The 26,732-nt window shown below is 41.6% G+C and overlaps 1 protein-coding gene across 1 annotated transcript in view; it reads right to left on the reverse strand.

The window, feature by feature from the left end:
- Positions 1 to 26,732, reverse strand: part of kmt2d (lysine (K)-specific methyltransferase 2D) — a 130,320-nt gene that overhangs the window by 96,384 nt on the left and 7,204 nt on the right. The window contains exons 3-12 of the mRNA XM_034172406.1: positions 25,953 to 26,064; positions 25,634 to 25,836; positions 24,823 to 24,932; positions 24,491 to 24,653; positions 23,251 to 23,419; positions 22,988 to 23,102; positions 22,705 to 22,880; positions 22,299 to 22,597; positions 14,018 to 14,137; positions 9,240 to 10,030 (exon numbers count right to left, since the gene is read on the reverse strand). Coding sequence (XP_034028297.1) covers positions 9,240 to 10,030; positions 14,018 to 14,137; positions 22,299 to 22,597; positions 22,705 to 22,880; positions 22,988 to 23,102; positions 23,251 to 23,419; positions 24,491 to 24,653; positions 24,823 to 24,932; positions 25,634 to 25,836; positions 25,953 to 26,064 — 2,258 coding nt within the window. The remainder of the gene's footprint in view (positions 1 to 9,239; positions 10,031 to 14,017; positions 14,138 to 22,298; positions 22,598 to 22,704; positions 22,881 to 22,987; positions 23,103 to 23,250; positions 23,420 to 24,490; positions 24,654 to 24,822; positions 24,933 to 25,633; positions 25,837 to 25,952; positions 26,065 to 26,732) is intronic.

Raw genomic sequence — 26,732 nt, forward strand, 5'->3', positions numbered from 1 at the left:
TACAAGAACATAGGAATACAGGGAAAGCTGGGGGATTACATATTAGGCGAAGCCATTAGCATCAAATGTGAAGAGGAGGGAACACTCAACATAGAGGTAATTTGTGATAAAAGAGGATGCAGGGAAACCAAGCAAGACGTAACTGTTACAGTACATGAAGCCACAAAATGGGTAAAAATCAAACCAAGGAAAAAGAGGACAATTAGAAGCCTAGAAACAAGCAGTCACTTAGGGAGATGGGATCCCAGTACAGACCTAGCCCGCACACAAGGGTTGAAGACCAATTTATTTTACCAATGGTTGAAATTTTCGGCTAGGCAGATCAGTGAAAAGCCTTGCATAGCCTGTCACCGGAAAGGTGTGATACCTCAGGCTAAACCCCTACCTGATATCAACAACTGTTATAGGAGCCCCCAACATAACCCAGACCAAGCAGAATGCTATACACAATGTGTTATGAAAATGGCAGTAGGTGATGAAAAATATGCTGCCGACAGTAAACTTTGTCCAGTGCCCCTAAGTACAGAAGGAACCGTTCCACCTATGATTAAAATAGAGAAAGGGATGATACACCCATTCTGTATAGCTAAAGGCTTAGTAGCACAATACATAAGCGATTGGCAGGTAGGGACGACCCAGCCAAAACACCACATACAGTGTATGCAAAAGCAGCAAGAATACAAACCGGCCAAAACAGCATGGAACATTACTGTCTGTCACACCCTGCCAGCAGCAGGCATACAGTGTGAACAAATAGTACCGGCCACAGGGGGGTCTGTAATTGGACTGAATCTCACCCATGCTTCATGGGTATCTACTCCAAATTTAGCTAAGGGAACGGTACCCTTAGCTGACATCTTTTGGATATGCGGACAAAAAAGGAAACTCCTGTCATCGCTGTCCCCGAATTGGAAAGGCCTTTGTGCTCCTGTGATGCTCACAGGAGCAATAACAGTAATTGAAATGCCAAATTCAATACAACCCATGCCACAGAAACTTCGTAAGAAAAGAGGAATAATGACGTTTAAAACAGACTACAACATCACAGTAAGAAACGGGATACCAGAAGGGATACCCCGACAGTTAGAAGCCATAGACAGTAGCAGAGTTAAAGCAGATGAAGATGCGGATAAATGGGGATGGGCATTGGCTCTGTTTGGGGTTACTCCAAAAATCCGTTCTAGGTTCCAGGAGGTGCAGTGGATTAATTACTTGTGGTATAATCAGCAAAGATACCTGAACTGGACATTGGCAGCAGTAGGAGCCTTAACCGAACAACTGCACGCCACCTCGCTAATGACAATGCAAAATAGATTAGCTATCGAGATGATGATGGCTGATGAACAAGGAGTTTGTATTATGATCAAAGCCACCAAATGTTGCACAGCTATTCCCATGCGTACAGGGGAAGACGGAAATTTGACAGAGCTCTTAATCACACTTGAGGAGATGCAACAGGAACTGTTAAGTAACTCCATAGGAGGGAGAAATGAAACTGACGATTCTGGATACATTGTAGGGAATGGAATGAATATTGGCCCACTGTTTTCACTGTTTGGGACTCTAAGGAGAGGGTGGATATCATGGAAAGACTGGTTATACCAGATAGGTGTAATCTTGGCACTAACAGGGGTGGCGGTCTTGCTGGTAATATGTTGTGGTATTCCCTTGATAAAATTTCTGGTCAATAAATTGATTTCATCCACAGTAGGACAGCTCCCACTGTTAGCCATCCGAGCCCTGGAAGAAAGCACAAACGAAACAGACAGAGAACCAGAATATATGGAAATGGATGAAATACCAATTATCCTCCCCGACAGCCCCCAGCTCCCTAATATTGTGGCGTACACCCCAGATAGGGAGGACTGGGACGGACCGTGCTTGGTGATATTGTAGACGAGGAAGAAGACATGCACGCACATTTACATTCACACACATGCACCCACAAAAATGAGGGATAGGATAGACAATATCTGAAAGAATGACATGGAGCTGTAATAATGAACGTATATGTATATTACTAGGACACAGGAGTAAGGCTGAGAGACCAGACTCCCCTGATCAGGGACCTATGCCTGATCTGCCTCTATCAAGTCTGATTGGACTCTCAGAACTGTTTGGAGAAGAGGATATACAGGAGGGATGGTCGAGACATGATTGGTCGCCACAGCCGCCATCCATCCAGCAGCTAAACCAGTTGGCAACAGAAGGATCTTCATCGTTCCAGCACCTGGCGATGACGGCTTCACAGAATCTGCCTGCAGCAAGAGTCGGCCCGAGGACTCCACCATCACCTGAAGGACCCTTTGGACTCAGGAACACACCCCTTCCGCAGATGCCATGGAGACAGTCACATGTGCCAGTGGCAACGATACCCTCCAGGGGAGGCAGCCAAGGTCGGCCATATGCAGCAACTGCCCGAGTGCATCCTAGACCCAATTCACTGCTAGGCCCTGTCCCCAGCTTTCCACCCCCAAGGCAGGAGAGATATTCTGATCAGCCCAGTACCTCTGGAGGAGGATCAGCAGGGGTGGACCTTAGTCGAACTCACCCACCAGGACAGAGGGGAGCTTTGTACAGGCTACTAAATGCCCAGAGTGTCCCAACCACTTGCCTGTGCGACATCAACAATACTCCCCCCACACACGAAATGCCTTCCCCCTTGTACTTCCTGTCCCCTGGACTGCACAACCTTAATCTGGTCATGGTCACCCCACAGGACATGGCAATCTTGGTTCGAGTGCTTCGTCTTCCACAAGAGTCTGTTCCAAAAACCTTGGAGCAGCTCCTGCCCCTCACAAATCACATTCCCCATGAGCTATTTGAGGAAATCATGCCACAACTAAGTCAGACAGCTGCATACCTGTTCAGGATACACCGTGACAATGCCAACATCTCTTGTGCTCAGGAGGGCCTCCATACTCAACTGTGTGGTCTTCAGTCTAGTATGGACATGCTAGCCTGCATGATGGAGCATATGGAAAGGGAACAGCTAGGGCTGGCCACCACCACCCTGAATGTGGGCAAGAATTCTCTGGGGGCCCTGTACAACCTGGCCAAGCAGCACAAGGAGCTGGAAAGATCCATCAGAGAACTGCACGACTGTCTGAAAGCCAGAATTCCTGATCCTCCCCCCACTACCCCTGAAAGGCCAACCTCCCCATGTTCCCCAACTTCTCCCAAAACTTCAGATGCTGAGTAAATGCTGAGGAGCGCGGACTGACGTAATGGCACTGAACACGAACTATGATCTTGGTTCTTGAGTTTGAATTGCGGACTGGTTTCAGAAATCTGAGTGTAAATAAAAACAAAGAAGGATATATGTTAGTAACGAAAGTTGGGTAAATGTCTGTCCTTACCATCATCTGCGTAACACAGATAAAGCTAAATGCATACACATTGATATCACATTGCAAAGTTATAAAAAGGGGACCCTTACACGGCGTGTTTGTAGATTTAGTAGTAAAGATGCACCATAGGGACCCCTTTTTCTTAAATTATAGCATGCCTCAAGAGACATGCATCGCCTAAATTTGGCGTCTGGCCAAAAAGGGCATTAGAAAACAAGCTGAAAAAGAAGAAAAACAAAGTGGAGAATGTTGAGAAATGGCCTATAATGAAAACCATTATATGATTGACTAAGGCAAATGACTTAAGGACGGACATGAAGGGAAACCATTTATTGTGTTTATCATTTAACTAGACATAGCTGCGCTAACCTTAGAATAGTTTCTTGATTGGTTGACTAAATAGTGGTAACGTAGGGGTTATTTGATGCATTTAAATAATAAATGTGTGACGCTTTAACAAAATAATATGTAGAACCAAGTATAATGGGTTGGAGCCTCTGGTTGAGTGAGTCAATAGATGCCAGAAGATGATTGGTTGCACTGATGTCAATGTGAAGCCTTTACTTTGCCATGATTAAGAGGTTGATGTAACTTGTTTTATGTGACCATTTTAAGTGCCTTGAATTACACCAAAACTCAATGTTTGAATGTCACCTTGCATTGATATAATCCAGCTAATTGCTCACCTTGTGCCTTAGTATGTAGGTTCACCTGCACTGCAATATATTTACCGTGTGAAGTATCACTGATATTCATATCCGCACCAGAGTTATCAGTAAGTCGAGTGCTGTGTTTTTCTTTTTTATTGCAATGCACAAATGAGGATGTCTTGTCAGTAAACAACCCAAGAGTATAGTTGATGTAATGGGACTCTTTCGAGTCCCAGAGGAGGGACTGTAGAAGAATTTTTAGGTCCATATTTGAACTGTGATGAACTATCAAGTGTCCTGATCCGAACTGTATGTCCTCTGGTTGAACTAGCAGGTGTTCAACCCAAAAAAAGGGCTCTATTAGTCATTTAGTCTGTCAGGGGCTTTCCAAGGCCTTTTAGGTGCTTTCCCGCAGGCCACGTGCAGGGGCCTCAGGCCAGCTGCACGTGTGGCTGAGGCCACGTGCGGAGGGGGCCTCAGGCCAGCTGCACCTGTGGCTGAAGGTCTTTTAAAAAAATCAGTTGTAAATCCTTCATGTTTTAATGGGAGCGTTTGTCACATTGAAATAATGGCCTAACACCTGCTTAGGGTTCACTAGAGGACGCTTCCAATAGAAAACCATGTCTTGGGAATGAAATAAATAAAAAAGTCGAAGGAGGAGCGATGCCCGCGGGTCTCCGCGGTTGTCATATTCAGTCTCTCTAGAGGACTCAGTTTGTCTAAGCTTTGTGTCGAAGGCTTAAATAAACTTAAAAACTCTGTGCATTTTATCTTGCTTAAGGCTAAATTATTCTAAAGTGTTGTGTCCTCTTTCTAGCATATCACTTGCAATTAGTTTGTGTTATCTAAAAGACGACATCCTGAGAAGACCAAAAAGACGAGCCGCGACAAGCTCAATGCCTTGTCAATTGCTGACAACTGCATGCACTGGAATTCTGATGGGTCAGGAGTTACTCTATGCCCCCCCCACCAAAAATATCATTTTTATCACAATCAGATTCTGAATAGGTGTTGTTAGTTTGTTGATGTACTCTTTCACCATTCAGTGAAATGGCAGACTGTCTTTACCCCTCAATCTACTGCAGAAGCTAATTCTAGCCTGTTGTGCCCTGTTTGTGCACTTAGACATTATATTTAACTGACAGCTGCATTTCGCAAAAGTGATGCTCTGTTTGTCTGCTATGGGGGCCCCAGGAAGGGCTGTGCCTTGTCCAAGCAAATGCTGGCGTGGTGGGTTGTTAATGCTATATCGCAAGCTTACAGGAACGGCGACTGTCAACCTCCTCCAGTGAAATGTCATTCAACTCGAGGCATATCCACCTCCTGGGCTGCCCTGAGAGATGTGCCACTGACTGACATCTGTACTGCAACAACATGGGCTTCCTCCTGTACTTTTGCCCGCTTCTACAGAGTGAATGTAACTGCTCCTCACCCTGTGGCAACGGCTGTATTATCGGCCTCCTCAAAATGCAGCTGAGGTTGGTAAGTGCACATATGAGGTTTGGTAAGTGCACACTCCTCGTGACCTTGCTGGTATAAGGTCATCCAGGTGCTAAAGCACTGCCCTCTGGCAGTCAGAAGGAATGAAATAGAATGAGAGTTACGTATGTAACTATGGTTCTATGAATTTCGAATGACCGCCAGAGTAGGTTGTCACTCGGAGTCAAGGTGATAAATTCCAAAAGAACTGGGTAACGTGCGCTTATATACTGTTGCTCTCACTCAGATCACACCTACTGACAAGACTTTGTTGGTATGAGACTCGACCTTTGCGCATGCGTGGATGGAATAATCCAGGTGCTAAAGCACCACCCTCTGTCATCCGGAATTCATAGAACTGTAGTTACATATATAACTCTCGTTCTAATCAGAAAAGAATCAATCCCCCCCAACCTATTTTATTTAATAAAAAAAGAAACCCATGTTATTCTTGTTTTGCTGCACAAACTGCAGCAAGAGAGAGTTTATCCTAATAAAAAGACAAGCAGAATCACACCACATCCTTGTTCACTTTTAACTTTTGCCTGCTTGGACCAAAGTCCATAAGGGGAGGTGATGGTCTAGTGGTTAAAGCGTTGGGCTTGAGACCAGAGGATCCTCAGTTTAAATCCCAGCCTGACCGGAAAATCACTAAGGGCCCTTGGGCAAGGTCTTTAATCCCCTAGTTGCTCCCGGTGTGTAGTGAGCACCTTGCACTGCAGCAGCCTGACATTGGGGTGAATGTGAGGCATTGATGTGTAAAGCGCTTTGAGAGTCTGATGCAGATGGAAACGCGCTATATAAATGCAGTCCATTTACTTTATTTACCTCAGGCACATTACAAACAACTCATTTGTTTTTTTCTGGCCAGCAAAAGAAGAAAAATAAAATTAGTTTTAAAAAAATCAACTAAGTCTCTGTAGTCTCTTCACAGGAAAAATTTAAAAGTACATTTTTGGCATTTAAATGTCCAAAACATCCTCAGAGTATGTCGACAATCTTTAATCACCATGCAAGTGATGCACATGCACACAAAAAGCTTCACTTGTGAAACATGTTTTGCTGGCACAGAGTCCAGATCTGATACTTTCAGTTTCCTCAGTATTAAGGCCCTGTCACACCATGTCGATTTAGTCTGCATATGCCAACCGTATTAAAAAAAATGCTGGCATAAGTCTAATACGTTAAGGGTAAGGTTTTTTTTTTTTTTAATGAGTTAAGAGCATTTTGAAGCTCACTGATGTAAGACCTAATACGCTGAGCTCCTTGAAAAATTTTGGGCATGCTGAAAATTTTTCAACAAGTGCCAACGTATGACTCATACGTTCCGCACATGCAGGACATAAGTTGTAAGTAAGTTTTGTGATTGTTGGCACAAATTTCTTGTAATTTATTCATAAGTCTAAATACGTCCATTAATGCTGTCCATTGATTGCATGAGGACTGCAGTCCTCATGCAAACACACTGGATGAATCTCAATTCTACCCCTTGGCCCTTCTCCTTACCCCTTCCCCTCCATTTTGCGCAGGCATGAGAGACAGAGGGGTGTCTCAATTCTCTTTTTGGAGCGAGGCGGAGGAGTAGGCGGAGGGCTACAAACCCCTCAGTTTGGAGTGAATCTGGATGCACGCTCCGTTCGGAGGGGTAGGAGGAACTTATTGCTGTCTCCGAAAAAACACACATGGCCGCACAAATGAAGCGGCTTTCGGTAAAAATTATGCTGTTTAGAAAGTTATAACTTCCCCAAAAACTTTACAGGCAGTTGTCTATGACAGCAACATGTATGCTGCTGGATGCATGTTGCGTATATTGTCGTTCTGAAGAATATCGTAACGACGCTCGTGCGCTGAGGCGTTATAATGCACACACACACGAACGCTACAATAAGACACTTTTATATCTCACAACGGAGAAAATCATGATAAAGGATAAGCACGTTAATTTGTATGTTCATAAATCTTTGGATAACATCGATCCCTGCGGCTGGAGTGCTTCACGCGCCATGCCTCGTGTCGAGTCTGCGGCTGGAGTGCTTCACGCGCCGTGCCTCGTGTCGAGTCTGCGGCTGGAGTGCTTCACGCGCCGTGCCTCGTGTCGAGTCTGCGGCTGTGAGTGCTTCACGTGCAGTGTTGAGTCTGCGGCTGTGAGTGCTTCACGCGCCGTGCCTCGTGTCAAGTCGACGGCTGTGAGTGCTTCACGCGCCGTGCCTCGTGTCAAGTCGACGGCTGTGAGTGCTTCACGCGCCGTGCCTCGTGTCAAGTTGACGGCTGTGAGTGCTTCACACTCCGTGCCTCGTGTCAAGTCGACGGCTGTGAGTGCTTCACACTCCGTGCCTCGTGTCAAGTCGACGGCTGTGAGTGCTTCACACTCCATGCCTCGTGTTACTATTTACACTGCGTGATTCACGCTTTGTCTTTCCATCTGTAACCGTCTGGGCTTGCATTAGCCATCTGCATGCAGTCCACAATGTTGACAGGGCCTTTGTTGCATGGCTGTAGTACCTGTTTGGCTTGAGCCCAGATGGACATATGTTTTGCCCCCCGTGTCTTGGGATCGGACACCTGAGGGAAGCCCTGACTGGCAATGCCTGCCTTAATTGTGCCAGCATGCCACTGGCAGAGAGATTTGCTAGACTTGCGGCATTGGAAAGTGGAATATCTAGTGCAAGTTTGGCCTCCAGCCCCAGGAAGGAACCAAAGCGCCGTAAACACCCACATGCAGGAGCCCCTTCTGCTAAGAAGGTTACTCATGACCATGCTTTGGCTGAAAAGGTCGAAATGTTGACTTCTCAGTTTACTCAGATTAAGTCCTTGCTTCTGAATCTACAGCCTAGGGATGCAGTGACAGTTCCTGTTGTCCCTAATGAGGCTGATCAGACCAATGTAGTTACAGCAGGAGGAAGATGTCGTGTCTATTGCCGCGACTGATTCCTTGTACATGACAAGTGATACAAACTGTGTGGAGGATGAGGATGAGAGGGGTCTTTCTCCAAGCCATTCATTAGTGGGTTCTCACACCTCTGAGGCAGAGTCCCTGCCGCAAACCGGACCTGGACTATCCTTTGTCAAGCAAGCTGTTCAGTTGGCTTTATCCAGGCTTGGGGTCGACAATCCCCCTGCGGAAACCACCACTTCAAGTGCCTTTTTCAAAGTCACTCAGAAGTCTGAGTTCACACCACAGCAACCAACCAGTCCCGCTTTACGACAACTGTCGTAACAGCCAGGCTTTGAGTGGCATTTTTCCTCCACGAATCTGAGGAAAGTGATATGTATCTGTAACACACAGATCAGTGTCCGGACTTATAAAACTTGCATGATGTCGAAAAAAAAAAAAAGAAAGAACACTTTGCGATAAGCATTTTAAAAACTCAGTAACGATCACGATTAAACAGTACAACACTAACCCCCCACCCCACCCCCCAAATGATGAAATCCGCGGAATTCACAGCCCTGGTAGCTCTTCGTCTCACCCTCAAATGGTGCGTTCATGGTCACTTCTGTGTGTCTGTGGGGGTGGTACACCTGCTCTATTTTGCAAGACAGCTTTCACATCAGCAAGAAATATTGTCATGTTTTAATATTGCGAGATCTTGTGCCATGAGCTCTCATCACACCCCTAACTAATACATCAGCTAGATAGATAGATACTTTAACGATCCAAAAGAAAATTTAAACACCCCGTAGCTCAAGACACATCATTATACATTCATGGTGAGGGTACCTCCAATCAAAAGACCTTTCAAACACAAGGTAACCTCACCTGTTTGACACGTGAGCGACCAGGAGATCCTCTGCGCTTCACCTTCTCTCTGTCGCTTTTGAGAGGTTCAAAAGGAAGTGAATCATCTGTTTCAGTGAGCAGGTTATCAGTGTGAGAGCGACCAGTAGGTACAAGACCAAGGTCCATGGAGAGTTGAGGATCTGGTTCTCCTGGAGAGCCCAGAAAGCCACTACTACTCTCATCCCCATGACTCATGTTGGACATATCATCCAGTAGCAGATCCGGTTTAACCTCTTGATCATGCTTGATATGCTCATTTTCTTTCATTGGCTCATCATCATCCTCTTCATCATCATCCTCATCTTCCTCTTCCTCTTCCTCAGAGTGAGGTAGTAGCCTCCGTTTCTCATCCACAGCAGACAGGGCCTCTTGTGTGCCTACAGACAAAGTAACTAGAGAAACAGGAGGAGGAGACTGAGGTTCCTGATATGAAGCTCTCGCTTGTCGATCAGATGCTGGCACAGGAACCATTTTGTCCAAAGAGGGAGGAGGAGCTGATAACTTTGGTGGAAAATTATTCATCAGTTCTGTTACAGCTGTGCCATCAAAGCCATGCTTTAGTAACTGGGGTGAATGTTTCACTTGCACTGAAGGTTTGGTCTCCTGCTTGTCCTCCATATTCAAGTGGTCCTGCTGTGGCATCACTGTTTGTTCACTCTCAGGACCTTTAGACTGTGTCTCTGCTATGGATTCCTTGGAATAGGACGACAGCTTCACCTGGGTGACTGCTTTTTCTACTCTCTCAACAGGTAGACAAGAGGGCCTTTGACCTGCAATTGCACAGTCTATATTTTAGGTTATGGAAAGACAATTATTGGCAACATTCATAAATATATCCTGTGATATGGTACCCAATCATATAAGAACATACAGTCAGGTCCAAGTATTTGGACAGGGTCTCAATTTGTATAATTCACCCACAAATGGCCATAAATCCTAAATGTTTAATGTGATATTTTTAACCACTATGAATTAAATCTAAAATGTCTACACTACACGTACATATGTTGTTTCAACTCCACTTTTAGAGTATGAAGGTAAAATTACAAAAAATAATTTTTATTTAAATTATGAACCTGAGTATATTACCATCATGTGTTCATCAGAAAATATATACTGTATATTTCCCAGAGTATAAGTCACTGGGGGGTTGGTTTTGTTTGTTTGTTTGTTTGTTTGTTTTTTTGCTAGTTTGGGAGGTCCCGCAACATACAATCTGGTGCAATTTATATACAAATAATAAAAATAATAATGACAACAACAACAACAACAACATGTTCATCGTGTTGCTCATAGCTGACATTTTTCAAGGGTGGTAATAAATTAAACAAACCCTGTATAAACAGTTGGAATGGCGTGTGAGTCCTGAACATTTTTAGAACCTTTGACCTCAACAATTTTTAGTAGAGGAACTCAACCTGTTTATTTCCTGTTAATTATGTAATTTTTTTATTATTAACTTACTGTACTGATTTATTTATAAATCGTTTAGCTTATTGTTATACAGGGGTGGTGGCCGAGTGGTTAATGCACTTGGTTTCAGTTCAGAAGGTTCCAGGTTCAAATCCCCACCCCTGCCACATTTCCCCACGTAATGTGGAGTTGCGTCAGGAAGGGCATCCGGCATAAAACCTGTGCCAATTCAACATGCAGATCCACCTTGGATTTGCTGTGGCGACCCCGAGTGCAAACAAGGGAGCAGCTGAAGGGACTTACTTACTTTTAGGTTATTGTTATCATGTACACACTATTATTATTACTACTACTATTTTGTCATTTGATTTTTTTTGTTTGTTTTTAAATGGACCACAATGTAAATAAGTGTTCACTTTGTGTCATCTATGTATTTTTAATGTATTTACAATTATATTATGTACTTACATTGAACTTACTAAATAAAAATCATACTAAAAAGATGATTTACCATGCCCTGCTGTTATGGCATGTTACTTCAGAATGTAATTAGCAATATTAGCCAATATCCATAGTTTCTCTGAAAATATTAGGCCTATCAACATTCTGTTTTGGCCAAAATACATAAGCATACCAAATGGCAAATGTCAGCTGTCCCCAGTCGCATGCACACAGAGCTTTTTGTTTTTCTGCATTCTGCTGCAAGCAGGTGCTTTTAATTTTTACACACCCACAAACTGAGACGCGGCGGAAAACATCAAAAGCAATATTCACTCATGGTAACAACAACGGCAAATGCCAGCTGTGCTCTGTCCGTGATGGACGTTATACACACGCACGCATGGAGAGGTTCCCGTCTTTTCTGCAAACTGCCGAAAGCAGGTGCTTCTCTTTTTAGACACAAACAGAGATGGTGACAGAAGACAAACGCTTTATACATTTCACTCATGGTGCAGCTGACTTAACTCAGTCATGGTAACAGCAACACGGACTAAACCAACTGAACTACAAAAATACCTACATTAATAACACTAACAACACTTTGGCGCTAACATGAACCACAATAACATTTAAATTCAAATTTATTCATTTATATAGCACCAGTTCACGACCATATCACCTCAACGTGCTTCACACGCCACAGAAAAACAAAAGAATTAAAAGATTAAAACATGATAAAAACCAATCTATAAAAAAAGAAATAAAAATACATAATATACATAAAATACAAATGATAAAACAGGGAAAACAAGTGGGTCTTAAGTTTAGATTTAAAAGTCTCCACAGTGCCCAACTGCCATATGTGCAGCAGGAGATCGTTCCACAGGGCAGGGGCACGATAGGAAAAGGCTCTGACCGGCTGACTTTTTATTCACCCTAGAAACACAAAGAACTCCCATATCCTGTGAATGCAGGGCCCGAGCCGGTACGTAGGGCTTAACCTGGTCCGCCATGTAGGGAGGTGCCAGTCCGTGAACTATTTTATAGGCCAGTAACAGAACCTTAAAATCCAATCTTGCAGAGACACAAAGCCAATGATGGGATGCTAAAATGTGCGAAATATGATCAAACTTTCTGCTGCATGTCAAAAGTCTGGCAGCAGCATTTTGAACCAGTTGAAGACCCTTTATGCTGGACTGCGGTAAACCAGAAAATAAAGCATTGCAATACTCCAATCTGTAAGAGATAAATGCATGTGTCAGAGTCTCAGCATCAGCCATAGACAGGATGAGACGAATCTTTGCTGTATTTCGCAGATGGAAGAAAGCAGTCCTTGTAATGTCTCTAATGTGGAGGTCAAAGGACAACGTAGGATCAAAAATTAACCCAAGATTCCTCACTTTGTTCGTATGATGTATAACACACGAAACCCCAAACTCCAATGATGCATTGCAGCATAATGTCCATTGTTTACTGGTTAGCTAAAATCACCAATTTCTCCAAACAATATTTGTCCTATCCATTTCTGCAGCGTTCATCCTTGACCCAAAATACATAAGCATACCAAAACAGCAAATATCAGCTCCACGTGGCTATTATAATCTAGAGAATAATAATAAGCAGCATGGTGGTGTAGTGGCTAATACTATTGAGCAAGAAGGCCCTGGAATTGCTTCTTGCCTGGTCTTTTCTGTGTGGAGTTTGCATGTTCTCATGTGTTCTGGCTTCCTTTCACTTCCAAAGACATACACATTAGGTAAATTGGGAACTTCACAGCTGTCGCACCTTGATGATTTAGCCAGCATATACTGGCGTATAAGAACACACAGAATATGATGGATACGTCGAATAAGTTATACAGCTGTCACACCATGACGATTTAGCCAGCGTATGCTGACAGCCCCGTTTCCACCAAGTGGTCCAGGTCAGTACTGCATGGTATGGTACGGGCCAGAACAGTTAAGTCTGGCTTGATTTGTGTTTCCACCACCGGCAAAACCCTTTTGTTTGGCAGGCGGAACACATCAGCGAGCATGCGTACGGTGTCGTGCCCTCTTCCCTCCACATGGAGGACAGAATAATTTAACATTTCTTAACAAAAAAAATAAATAAATAAATTTGTCTTTGTAGATCATGGGATTTATTTTCATCACATGCAGACTGCTAATCGACTGTTTTCAGTTGTTCAGCCAATCAATGGACAGCATCAACGGGCATATTTGACTTATGCATAACTTACAAGAAACTTGCGTAAACAATTGCATAACTTACCTACAACTTATGGTCTGCGTATGCGGGATGCAACCACTATACGCTGGCATATGTCAAAAATACTGTGCATGCCCAAATTTTTTGACGTACTCGCCGTATATCAGCGTGCTCTTAACTTATACAAACTTACCCATTAGGTGTACACCAGCATATGCAATACAGTCGACATATGCTGGCTAAATCGTCAAGGTGTGACAGGAGTGTTAAACTGACCGCAGGTGTGTATGTTTATCTGTCTACGTGTGGCTCTCAGACTGGCATCCTGTCCAAGGTGTACCCCACCTCACACCCTATGACTCCTGGGATAGGCTCCAGCACCCCCACCCCCCGCCATGACCCTTGATTGGAGTAAGTAAAATTAGTTCATTATAATAAGTATTTATGTAGGGCTTTCTCAGGAATCAAAGCACTAAACAAAATAAGCTGCAGTAATAGAAAAATAAATGCTAACAATAAAAAGTACACTGCAACAATGCACAAAACCCCAAATTAAAGAGGTGACAAAGAAAATGAGGTGTGACTTATACTTTGGTGTGACAAATGCATTATTCCTTGCCATGCGTTTTTTTTTTTTGACAGGTCCAACATACTCCTAAAAATCCAGTAATCTCTATAGTGTGTGATGCCTTTACCTGTAGAGTCATGAGGCGCAGTGGGAGTCTCAGAGGTCAATGTTTCTGATACTGACTGTGGCTCTGACTCCATGGTGTTCATATTAAGCTGTGTTGTCTCAGCAACTTCAGCCTCCATGCCTGAAGAAGAAGAGGGGAAAAAAAAAACCCCACAGAGGTTACTTCATAACATATAAAAGTGCGAGGTTCCGGGAACCACGTGACCAAGATGGCGGCTTAGCGTTGTGGCTCCGACACCGTGTCCTTGTTTTTATAAACAAAACCCTTATTAACTGCCAACTTTCACTTTACACGCTGCGTGGGGGTCATGTCAAAAGACAACGTTCATGAAACAGTGCGATCTTTTCACCCGCGAACGCAAAACGAGTACCAGAACAACCCCGACAAATCTCCAGGATAGCACGGATGCTAATGCTACTACTAACACGGAGAGTGCTAATATGGCTAGCATCGAAGATGTACTGTCGGAACTAAAGTCAATGCGCTCAGACTTTGGAGGAAGACTCGATGGTATTGACCAAAGATTGAGCAACATGTCATCCGCCCTCACAACGTTAGAGAGTAGCCTAACACAGACAATACAAGACGTCTCAGCAAACACGACTCGCATTGAGCAGGCCGAAGCCCACATTGCCGCATCCGAAACTAAACAGGAGGAAGCCGACACAACTCTACAAACCGCTCTTAAGCGCATTGCTTCCCTGAAGGCTAAATCGGAAGACGTAGAAAATCGTGGAAGACGTAAAAATCTCTGCGTGTTTGGAATATGTGAAGGAGTCGAGGGGAATAGCGGACTTATCGACTATATCACTGAGATGCTACCGAAATGGCTGGGCCTGATGCACCGTTCATTTACATTAGAACGAGCACACCGTACATTAGCAACAGCCAGACCGGGCCAGAACAGAGCCGTCCTGATCCGGTTTCTATACTTCCAAGAGAGAGAGTTTGTTTACCGAGAAGCAAGAAAACAACAAATTTTGCACGATGGTCAGAGGATCACGTTTGCACAAGACTTCTCGGCCGAAACAGCCCGGACAAGAAAGAACTTTCAACTCGTCATCAAGAACTTCATCGACATTAACGCTTTCCGTGGGTTTCAATACAATCCATGCAGGATCAGAATTCTCCATGACAGCAAGATCCATCTTTTTTCCACACCTAAGGAAGCAGAGGAATTCTACAGGCGATGCCAAGGTTCCACGGAGGTCACCGGCGACGTTTGAATTGAAATGTGTGGAAATATGTGGATCTAGAATTTATTGATATAAAACAAACATTTCTAAGCAGGTGATACCTGATAAATACAGGGTTTGTTTTTGTTTTGTTTTTTTCTTCTTATGCCTATATTTTCACTTAAAAACATTTTTTGTTTATTTACCAAGCTAAGCTTCAGTAACTCAAGTTTATAGTTGGCAGTTATAATTTGGATAACAACAACAATATGTACAGTATACTGTTATTTTTACATCTTTCATTGTTATACTTATTTCAAGGGGGTTAAGAGACATTAGAACTAACATGGTGTTGGGGTGCCGATGTTGGAACAAGGGAGAACGGTCATGCTGGTTAGCTTCTCCCCAGTACTGTGATCGGCATCCTGGGGAACTTCAGTGTTCAAAGGGGTGGGGTTCTCATTCCACTGGGGTGGGTAACAGGAAGCTTAAAATATGTTCTGGGTTCAATGTGTGTGTATATATATGTGTATGAATGTATATGATTGTGTAAATGTGCACTTTATCAAGGAAAGAGGTATGGTGATTTTTGGTCCTAATCTTGTTGATCATAAATCACTAAATGGGAAGTAAAAAAGAAAATTTCGATGTTCTTATTACAAGCTGGAATGTCAGGGGAATGAGAAAATTAAAGTGAAAAAAATATTGAATAAAGTTGTTTAAATCTAAAATTATTTACCTACAAGAATCACACCTGACTACGCAAGATATCAAAATACTAACCAAAAGATGGCCTGGCCAAGTGTTTCATGCCTACTTCACTAGTCATGCCAGAGGGGTCTTAATTTTGATTCATAAATCAATACATTTCGGAAATCCAAGGTTATTATTGATCCAGGAGGAAGATATATTATATTACAAGGTACTATGCTCTCTCAAAAGATAAATCTTATAAATATTTATGGCCCCAACTACGACTCCCCATCTTTTTTTGAAAATCTTTTCTTAATATTTCCACTTTAGATGGAATGTGTATCATGGGGGGAGACTTTAATTGCACTCTCAACCCAGTTTTAGACCGTTCATTTCAAAGTGATAGCACACATATGAAAACCAGGAAGATACTACATAACTATATGAAAGATACAAAACTACATGATATATGGAGGATTAGAAATCCAAATAATATTCAATATTCTTGTTTTTCAGGCAGCTGTAAAAGCCACTCGCGCATTGACTATTTTTTAGCATCCGTAGATTTGGAGCCACAAGTGAAAGAGTGTTGGTATAATAGCATTGTACTGAGTGATCACGCGCCGATCTCTGTTACAAGATACAATTGGGTAAAATAGTGTATAGTCCAAAAAGATGGAGATTACAGACCTTCTTGTTACAAGATGAAGTATTCGTAAAATTTGTAGAAAAATGTATTGATAATTATTTTGACTATAATAAAGAAGAAACATCTGCTAGTATTAGATGGGAAGCTTTTAAAGCTTATATACAAGGCAAAATTATAAGCTTCATAGGGACTAGAAATAAAAAGTATAACAGGGAGATTCAATTAATGGAACAACAAATTAAAACTTTAGAAAATTAATTTTATAACACTAATGACCCAGACAAATTGCAAAACTTAAGAATTATGAGAGCTAAATATGATAAACTAACAACTGAAAAAGTAGCAAAAAGTTTAATGTGGACAAAGCAAGCATATTATGACGAGGGAGAAAAAGCAAGTAAACTGGAAGCCTGGAGGATTAAAAAAAAAAAAAAATGCAATCAGACAGAGCAATTCTTAGTATAAAAACGAATTTGGATGATCTAACTTGTGACCCTCTAGAAATAAACGATAGTTTTAGGAGATTTTATGAACATTTGTAATCAGAATGTAACGTGAACGAAGAAATCCAAAACAACTTCCTGGATAAATTACAATTTCCAAAACTGTCAGAGGAAGATAATGAAATACTGGACAGGACATTGACAATTACTGATATAAAAGAAGCAATAGGAAGTTTGAACAGCGGCAGAGCACCGGGCCAGATGGGCTATCGGTAGAATTTTATGATGTTCAAAGATAAAGTAGCCGAGCCACTCTTAGACATGTTTAAAGAATCATACAAAATTGGGACCCTCCCAGACACCCTAAGATTAGCAACTATCACCTTCATTTTGAAACCTAACAAACCACAAACAGACTGTGCATCATACAGGGGAATGTCTCATGGGATGTGATTTGAAAATATTGTGCAAAGTGCTCTCCAAAAGACTAGAAAGGTCTGTACCCAAATTGATATTGGATGACCAACAAGGATTCGTTCAACAGAGACAAGGCTATCATAATATCAGCAGTGGTGTCAAAAGTACACACATTTGTTACTTAAGTAGAAGTATAGATACTGCAGTTTAAAAACACTCTGGTAAAAGTTGAAGTATCAACTTGACCTCTTTACTCAAGTAAAAGTGAAAAAGTATGTGCTCCAAAACCTACTTAAAGTATAAAAGTATAAAGTAACCTTTAAAAAAAAAAAAAAAAAAAGTAGATGCCACTATATGAATTGAAAGCTTAATTTAAAAACTGATTCGTTCTACATGTGGCCCAAGACCCAAAACCCAAAATTACCCCCCCAACACCACCTGCACGAAAATGTTTCAATTCTAGAAGCTCTGAAATGCAATCTGGGACTATTCCAGACAAACTGCAGTGAGTGCAGCATCCATTTAGTGAGAAAAAAAAAAACAAAACAGCTTTCCTTATTCAAATTCATTCCAGTAGTATTCTGCTCTTACTAGGATGCAGCAGTTTTCTAGTTTGTCAGATAGTTCTGGAGGAAATCACTGAAGAAATTAAACTGAAAATATGGTTTGACCGAAACAAACTGTCATTAAATAAGACAGGGATGAAGTGGAGGTGTAAGAGTCACTAGGTGTTCACAGGAAACATTTATTTATTTATGTATTTATATATGTATGTTCATTGTTAGTTGCTTTTATATTTTCTGTTGTGTTTCTATTCAGGTTCTTTTTGCCTCTTTCTCTAAAATTGTATATAATAATCATTAGATTATTCATATATAAACAAAAATAAATTTAAGAAATATTACAATTTGAAAACAAATGCACCCGAACGTGACGAGAGCTGCTTAATGCTAACTTTTAACATTGAAAACGCCATAGACATGCTAACGCGTTAGCGTCGCTCCCGTTTTTAAGTTATAAAATACATCTATCAACTGTTTCAGAAGACCATAACAGATCGGTTTAACATAGAAAAGGTAAATAATACTCACAGAAGTATGCTCTTTAGGGTTTTAGCAGGGGAAAATTAAGCGAAAGAAAGAATAAACGAAGCAATAGGTCGAAGCATTGCTTCAATCTGCGAACCACTGCTTGGATTAGTTCACGGTTCAAAGCAAAGCCGCGCTGCAGAAAAGTTGATTACAGGCGCACATGACGTAAAATATATATATAAACATTAAACTGAAGCCAAGAGTAACGAGGCTGTTTGTTTTAAAAATGTAAGGAATAGAAAGTACAGATACTTGTGTGAAAATGTAATGAGTAGAAGTCTGAAGTAGGCAGAAAAATAAGTAAAGGAGTAAAGTATAGATACCTAAAAAGTGTACTTAAGTACAGTAACGAAGTATTTGTACTTCGTTACTTGACACCTCTGAATATCAGACGTGTGTTAAATGTATTATATGAGAAACATAATGCTCGTGATACAGCAGTATTGTCAGTAGATGCACGTCAAGCGTTTGATAGGATAGAATGGCACTACCTGTTGAAACTACTCCCAAGATATGGAATGGGGGAAAACTTCATCAAATGGATTAAATTGTTATATACAAAGCCCACTGGCCAAGTTTTAACTAACAATAACCTCTCCAGACCATTTCATTTACAACATTCCACAAGACAAGGGTGCCCCTTGTCACCAATTCTTTTCATACTAGCTATGGAACCCCTGGCTATAGCGGTGAGAGCTCAGGTAGGACTCTTGGGAGTCAACATTGGTGGTAGAAATCATTTGATATCCTTATTTGCGGATGACATAATATTCTTCTTAACAGACTTAAAGAACACTATTCCTAACCTGATGACCCTGCTTGAGAAATTTGGCGAACTGTACGTTAACGCAAAGACGTTTGTTAACTGCAACATTTGCAAGTCGGACCTCGCATGGCACGGGAGTACGACGGTAATGATGCATCTCAAATGAAAGCATGTCGGAGTCATCAACGAGGAAGGGGAGAGCTCAGTGTCTGGGCAAGTTAACAAATCTTTATTTTTGTTTAAGCAGTCGTAACGTCTCAGTATGACAAGTCAGGCAGTGATATGAAGCTAGTCAGGCTCAGGCTGTCTGCGCGTCTCCCAGAGCAGTAAGGTGAGGGGCAGAGAGTGAGAGAAAAAGAAAACAGTAACAGCACCGACAGTTTTTTATTAATGTTGTCAAAGTCCGACCATCGACATTAACGCTTGTCCGAGACAAGTGTAAAATGTGATCAGACAAGTAACAGCTCTAAATCGTTGTCCGACCGGACAAGTGGCATTTTTTTTTTTTTTTGGTTTAAAACATTCAAATTCTTCTCGCACAACTGTTAAATAAAGTGATGGAAGGAGAGAAAAATTGTTTCCCTGGCACATTTTAAAAAATTCCCCGCTAATCCGATTAATCGTGTCGAAACCCCATCAGATTAATCGATGATCCAAATAATCGTTTGCTGCAGCCCTACAGTTCATACCAGGTAGGATGGATGGAGGATTAAAATTATGGAAAAACAAACAAAGGCATTCAGACAATTAAGGACCTATATGTAGATGGAAAACTGCTTACATTTAATGAACTGTGCGAAAAATTTCAAATCCCCAAAAAGCACTTTTTTAAATATTTACAATTAAGAAATTTCATATCATCAAAATATGGAGAAAGTACGAACATCCCCTGTCTATCAACAATTGAAGAAATTACTATAAAACGCCAGAAAGGGAAAGGTCTATTATCAAAATTTTACAACCTGCTCATGGTCCATTCTAAAGAGTCAACATTAGATAAATTGAATGCTTGGAGGAATGACTTGCATGAAAATATAAGTGAAACTGAATGGAACGAAGCATGTTTAAGAGCACAGAAAGAAACAATAAATACAGTTTGTACTTCAATACAAATGGCTAACAAGGACATATATAACTGCTGAAATACTTCACCATATCTCTAATAATATTCCCGACACTTGTAATAAATGTGGTAACTTTAAAGGAACTCTTTTACACTGTCTTTGGGAATGTGCGACAATTCAAATTTTTTGGAAAAATGTAATTCAATGCCTAACGGAAATATTTACTATAAAGATTCCACTTTGTGCAAAATTATGTATATTAGGAATATATCCTGATGGCCTACTGCAAAAAAAACAAAACAAAAAAACAAGTGAAACTATTGGATTTTGGACTTTTACAAGCTAGAAGAGTTATTGCTCTGAATTGGAAGAATATTGAAGCTCCTTCCCCAGGACAGTGGATTAAGGAACTTTCAGAATGTATAGGTCTTGAAAGACTGACATATATAGCCAAAGGTAAACAAAAAGATTTTGTTAAATTGTGGGAACCATATTTGAATATTATATCTATGAAATACAGAAGTCATCTCTACATTATTATTATTATGCATTGTCCTTTTTGTTACTGCTGAATAGTGATATTTGAGTGGATCATGATGATTGCACAATGTAAGGTTTATATGTGCACAAGTATGGATGTGTGTGTGCGCGCGCGCGTGTGTGAAAGGTACTGTTCTTCTTGTATATTGACATGTTCATATTGTCAATTTTCCATATTGTTATATCTTTGCAAGAACATTTAATAAAAATACTGGGAATATACATACATACATACACACATATATATACATACACACATATATATACATACACACATATATATACATATGAGGTCTGTCCGTAAAGTATCGTACCTTTTTATTTTTTTCAAAAACTATATGGATTTCATTCATATGTTTTTACGTCAGACATGCTTGAACCCTCGTGCGCATGTGTGAGTTTTTCCATGCCTGTCGGTGACGTCATTCGCCTGTGAGCACGCCTTGTGGAAGGAGTGGTCCCGCCCCCTCGTCGGATTTTCATTGTCTGGAAATGGCGGAATGAAAAGGACTTTTTTTCCATCAGAATTTTTTCAGAAGCTGTTAGAGACTGGCACCTGGAAACCATTCGAAAAATTTATCTGGCTTTCAGTGAAAATTTTACGGGCTTCACAGAGAATAAGGACTTTAACTACAGGTTTAAGGACCCCTTTAAAGGACGGTCGGTGCGCCGCGCTGCGAGCTGCGACACAAACCACTGGATTTAAAAAATTCCCCGCTAATCCGATTAATCGTGTCGAAACCCCATCAGATTAATCGATGATCCAAATAATCGTTTGCTGCAGCCGCGCGGCTTTCCATGACAAAATCTCTTGTTAAAAGTGAAATCTGCCGGAAAATGGCTGATGTCCAGGTCTTGTGATAACCAGAGAAAGAGCACACGACGGTCTCGTATCCACAGAGCCATCAGCTTAGAAATGATCCAGTGGTTTGTGCCGCATCGTCGCAGCTCGCAGCGCGGCGCACCGACCGTCCTTTAAAGGGGTCCTTAAACCTGTAGTTAAAGTCCTTATTCTCTGTGAAGCCCGTAAAATTTTCACTGAAAGCCAGATAAATTTTTCGAATGGTTTCCAGGTGCCAGTCTCTAACAGCTTCTGAAAAAATTCTGATGGAAAAAAAGTCCTTTTCATTCCGCCATTTCCAGACAATGAAAATCCGACGAGGGGGCGGGACCACTCCTTCCACAAGGCGTGCTCACAGGCGAATGACGTCACCGACAGGCGTGGAAAAACTCACGCATGCGCACAAGGGTTCAAGCATGTCTGACGTAAAAACATATGAATGAAATCCATATAGTTTTTGAAAAAAATAAAAAGGTACGATACTTTACGGACAGACCTCGTATATATATATATAAGTGCATTATTTTACTCAGGCAATAAAACAAAATATGACATACAAGTTTTGTCAACTTTGCCTGATGTTGAATCCAACTCAGACTTACCCAAGTCCATTGGCGTCTGTTCAGCTATGGCCTGAGCCTGACCCATCTCGACTGTGCTCCTTTCTCTGGATGTTACCTCCGATAAATCTGTCTGCTCTTCTGTGACCATTTCTGCAACTGTTTGGATTGTCATCTCAGCCAAATCAATCTGACCTGATGCCTCCTTAGATGACTCTTTTGTTTGTGTCTCTGTTGTGCATGGTTGAGTGACAAGTTGCTGCTGATCCTCCTTACAAATCAGGCAAATATACTTGTGTTCAGGAAGCTCCCCCGGTAAAGCACACTCACTATGCATACACCTAAAAGCATAATGAGACAAAGACAGAATAATTTATGAACATGTGAGTGACAAACCAGCACACGACTACTTGTCATGAAAAGTAATACACTTATATGTTGGACTGACCTCTGGCACCGGCTACAGCACAGAAGAACACACGGATCGGCTGCTTTGCTGCACACGCCACAAGAAGAGGTGCGGTGAGTCTGACAATTCTCACATATAGTGTAGTTGTCAAACCACTGGGCTGATCCTGCCAGTGCCAGTCCACGAATACCACACACTGTACATATACGACACCTCTGGCAAGGTACCAGTGATAGAGATAAAAATGCAAACCATTTAATCAAATTAATGTATATGGGGCTCTCTTTCAAAGCTGACAGATGAATAAGAAAACTGCACTTACTCTACATTTCCAAGGATCAGAGGGAAGAGAATCCATGGCTGGTTGGAGACAGAAGGTGTGGTAGCCCTTATCACAGGCATCACATACCAACATTTTGGAGTCTTCACCCGGTTGCCTTGGAAGAAAAAAAAACAAAACACAAAATTATTCTCAAATATGAGAACTCCCCACTTTCAAACAACACTGTAAATAACATGAAAACATTAAATGCTAAACTGTAGGACCTTAAACTGGGTGCGGCATAAAATGATTGAAGTGGTCACCTGCAAGTCTGGCACACTTTACACTCTGGGCACTGCCACCCTGCCCGTTGGATGGGTGTGGCACCAATCTCCAGACAGGCTGCATGATAATGCAGGCCGCAACCCGTACAGAACAACAAGTCTCTCAGCTCCTTTACAGAATCACACACTGCACACCCAGCCTCCTCACCTGTTGATGAAAGGCATACAAATTACAATTAAACTGACAAAACAAAAAAAAGTTTATTTTGGTGCTTTGGAATATGGCATCAAACAATTTGTGCATCAGGTCATTTGTAAAGGTGTCTCCCATTTTAAGGAAAGTAGATATGAAGTTGAAAACTACTTTAAGAAGACAGCATTTGCCACACATGAATTCACTGTTTTATGACAAAACAAAGCTACATTACAAGATTTTGTAAGACTGTTAATAACTAATGACCATTTAAAAACACACACACACAAAACAACATATTGTTCAATTTACAGGAACTTTGAGAATATCCTACAGCTTTGGACCAGATTGCTACTGTCAAGTCTGGGAGCATTCCCTGGTGCTGTGCTTCGCCACATACACAACACCACCAAACCGCCTCGGGTCCTGGACGGCAACCACCCAGGCAGACAACCTGTCCATTCCCACATCTCTGAAATAACCATCTATCTGCCGCAACCAAGTGAAATGTGAACGTCCCCTTCACGAGCTACTTGGGTCAACACTCATGCACCTGCACACTGCATCATGTGTAAAGAAACGTGCCACAAGGCCAAAATGTCAAAGCTGCCACTTCCTCATAATGCAAGTGATAGACCTCATCTTAGTCTCTCCAAGTAGCTACACAATTGACACAAAGCTATTCTAGTGTTAAGTATCATCCAAAGAGACTTAGTACCAAAGACATCCAGTCATTGCCTTAGGTCACTAGTTAGCTACCGAGTATCTCTGAATGTTACAGTTGCAATTATATTATACAAGGTGTAAACACATTTCATTCATAATACAAAATACAAAGCAGCAGTTTCAAACTAAAAGGGCAGGAGGCAGTCTGTTTTTATTGCAGCCAGTCTCCACCAAATAAAAGCATTTTATGTAGAAGGGACGAGTTCGTCAGTGAACTGTAAGAAGGTTGGTAGGAGTGAAACTTGTACCCTCTCACCCCTTTCTGGTACAAGTTTGGGAACACTGCTATAAAATGAGTACGTTCAAAGTAAAGCCATCACAAGTCTGAAAAAAAGAGTGTTTTTTTTTTTTTTTTCTTACCCAACCCCTCTGCCTCATCAATGTGCTCTGGACAAAGGAGGGCCAACTGCTTCATTGACTGGAAAGATCCACTGGCTGCTGAGCAGGGAAAGTGGTAGAACCGTGAGCAGCCCTCAGCATGGCATCGAATAGTTGCACCCAGCCTTTTGCAGTATTCACAAAGCTGAAACAAACAAAGATGACATAAGAGTTTTTGTGAAGGATGCTGATGTGTCTGCAATAAGACCAGCCCCTCCATGGCAACTGATTGGAATAATCGGGTATAGAAAATGAATGACACTGTGTTAATTCCTTAACCACTACTAACCTCCATGTATGGATAGTACACTTACCTGCTGTGTCCCTGAGATAACGGCCTTATCCACATTCATCAGCTCCTTGTTCTCTAAACACTTCACTCCCTCTGACCACACAGCACACCAATGATGAACCCAACATCCCCCTGTTTGATTAAAAAAAGAAAAAAAGAAAAAAAAAACACTAACATCAAATCAGCGACAAAATATTTTCAAGATGTTGATTATGTACCACATTACTACTGGCAAAAATGAGATGGCTAACTCACAGAACTACTTACTGCTTGTACACTCACCGACCACTTTATTAGGTACATCTGTTCAATTTTTTTGTTAACACAAATAGCTAATCAGCCAATCATATGGCAGCAATTCAATGCATTTAGGCATCTAGATGTGGTAAAGATGACTTGCTGAAGTTCGAACCAAGCATCAAAATGGGGAAGAAAGAAGATTTAATTAACTTTGAATGTGGCATGGTTGCTGGTGCCAGACAGGATGGTCTGAGTATTTCAGAAACTGCTGATCTCCTGGGATTTTAAAGCACAACCATCTCTAGAGTTTACAGAGAATGGTCCAGAAAAGAGAAGATATCCAGTGAGCGGCAGGTGTGTGGACAAAAATGCCTTGTTGATATCAGAGGACAATGGGCAGACTGGCTGCGTGATACCATCATGTCAATATGAACCCACATCTCTGAGGAATGTTTCAAACACCTTGTTGAATATAGACCACAAAGAATTAAGGCAGTACGGAAGGCAAAAAGGGGTCTAACTCTGTAATAGCAAGGTGTACCTAATAAAGTGGCTGGCGAGCGTAAGTAATAGTGTAATGCTTTCAGTTCAACCTGAGTCATCAAAGAGTGATGCCAGACAGGAGGATTCTGAAAATCCAATGGAAGACAGGTCATCATTCCCAGGCTGTGGCAGTGGGGAAGCTGATGGCTTGAGGGGTGGCCGTTCAGAAGATGGCCCAAAGTGTCTCAGTTCCCGCTGCCCATGCAGGCTGCGGTCCACACAGTTACAGAGAGCACAGGCTCGAACACTCTCTCTGTACAATCACAAGACAGCGATGTGTCAATACAAACATGGATTCTGAGTGGCTCTGAAAAAAAGCCAGTGTATCTGTGGCCACAGTATTCACTGTGATGTCAGTGAATATCTTACACAAATGTGCTGGAACTATCAGCAGTAGCACCAGGCACATCCTCAGCACCAGGAGGGATGTTAGACTCTCCTTTAGAGGAGAGATGCTGTGATTCAGGGGCACTGTCATCACCTGGAAAATAGAAAGAAGAAATTAAATTAAAACCAGTAAATGTTAATGCACAACATATGACCATGGTTCCCAACCTGAGATCCATGCCCTCCTGGGTGGGCACAAAAGATCAAAAGGATGTGCATAAGGTTTTATCTGCCCTGACACTGCCAAAACTAGATGTACATGTTTTACATAAAATTACAACAATTCACATACTGGACAATCAAAACTAATTTAAAAGATGTTTTTTTCTTTTGGATGAATTAAAAAGCAGCAGAGGGACTATAATTTGGAGAGGTTGTGGCCTGGAGGTTAGAGAGGCAGGCTTGGTAACCAAATCCATCCATGTTTAATAGGCACCGCAGTCTCGTTTGAACCCTGCGTGATATCACAGGATTTGACCTCGATTGTGCAGGTTCTCCTACTTAGAAAGATGAGAGAGGTCTGTAATTTTCCATCACAGGTACACTTCAACTATGAGAGAAAAAAAAATAAAATAAAAATTAAATAAATAAATACAGGAAATCATGTTGTAGGACTTTTTAAAGAATTTATTTGTAAATTATGGTGGGAAATAAGTATTTTTTCACCCACAAATAAGCAAGATTTCTGGCTCTCACAGACATGTAACTTCTTCTTTAAGAAGCTCTTCTGTCCTCCACCTGTTACCTCTATTAATGGCACCT

The sequence above is a fragment of the Thalassophryne amazonica genome, chromosome 6 (genome assembly GCF_902500255.1).
Source record: "Thalassophryne amazonica chromosome 6, fThaAma1.1, whole genome shotgun sequence".
Lineage (NCBI taxonomy): Eukaryota > Metazoa > Chordata > Actinopteri > Batrachoidiformes > Batrachoididae > Thalassophryne > Thalassophryne amazonica.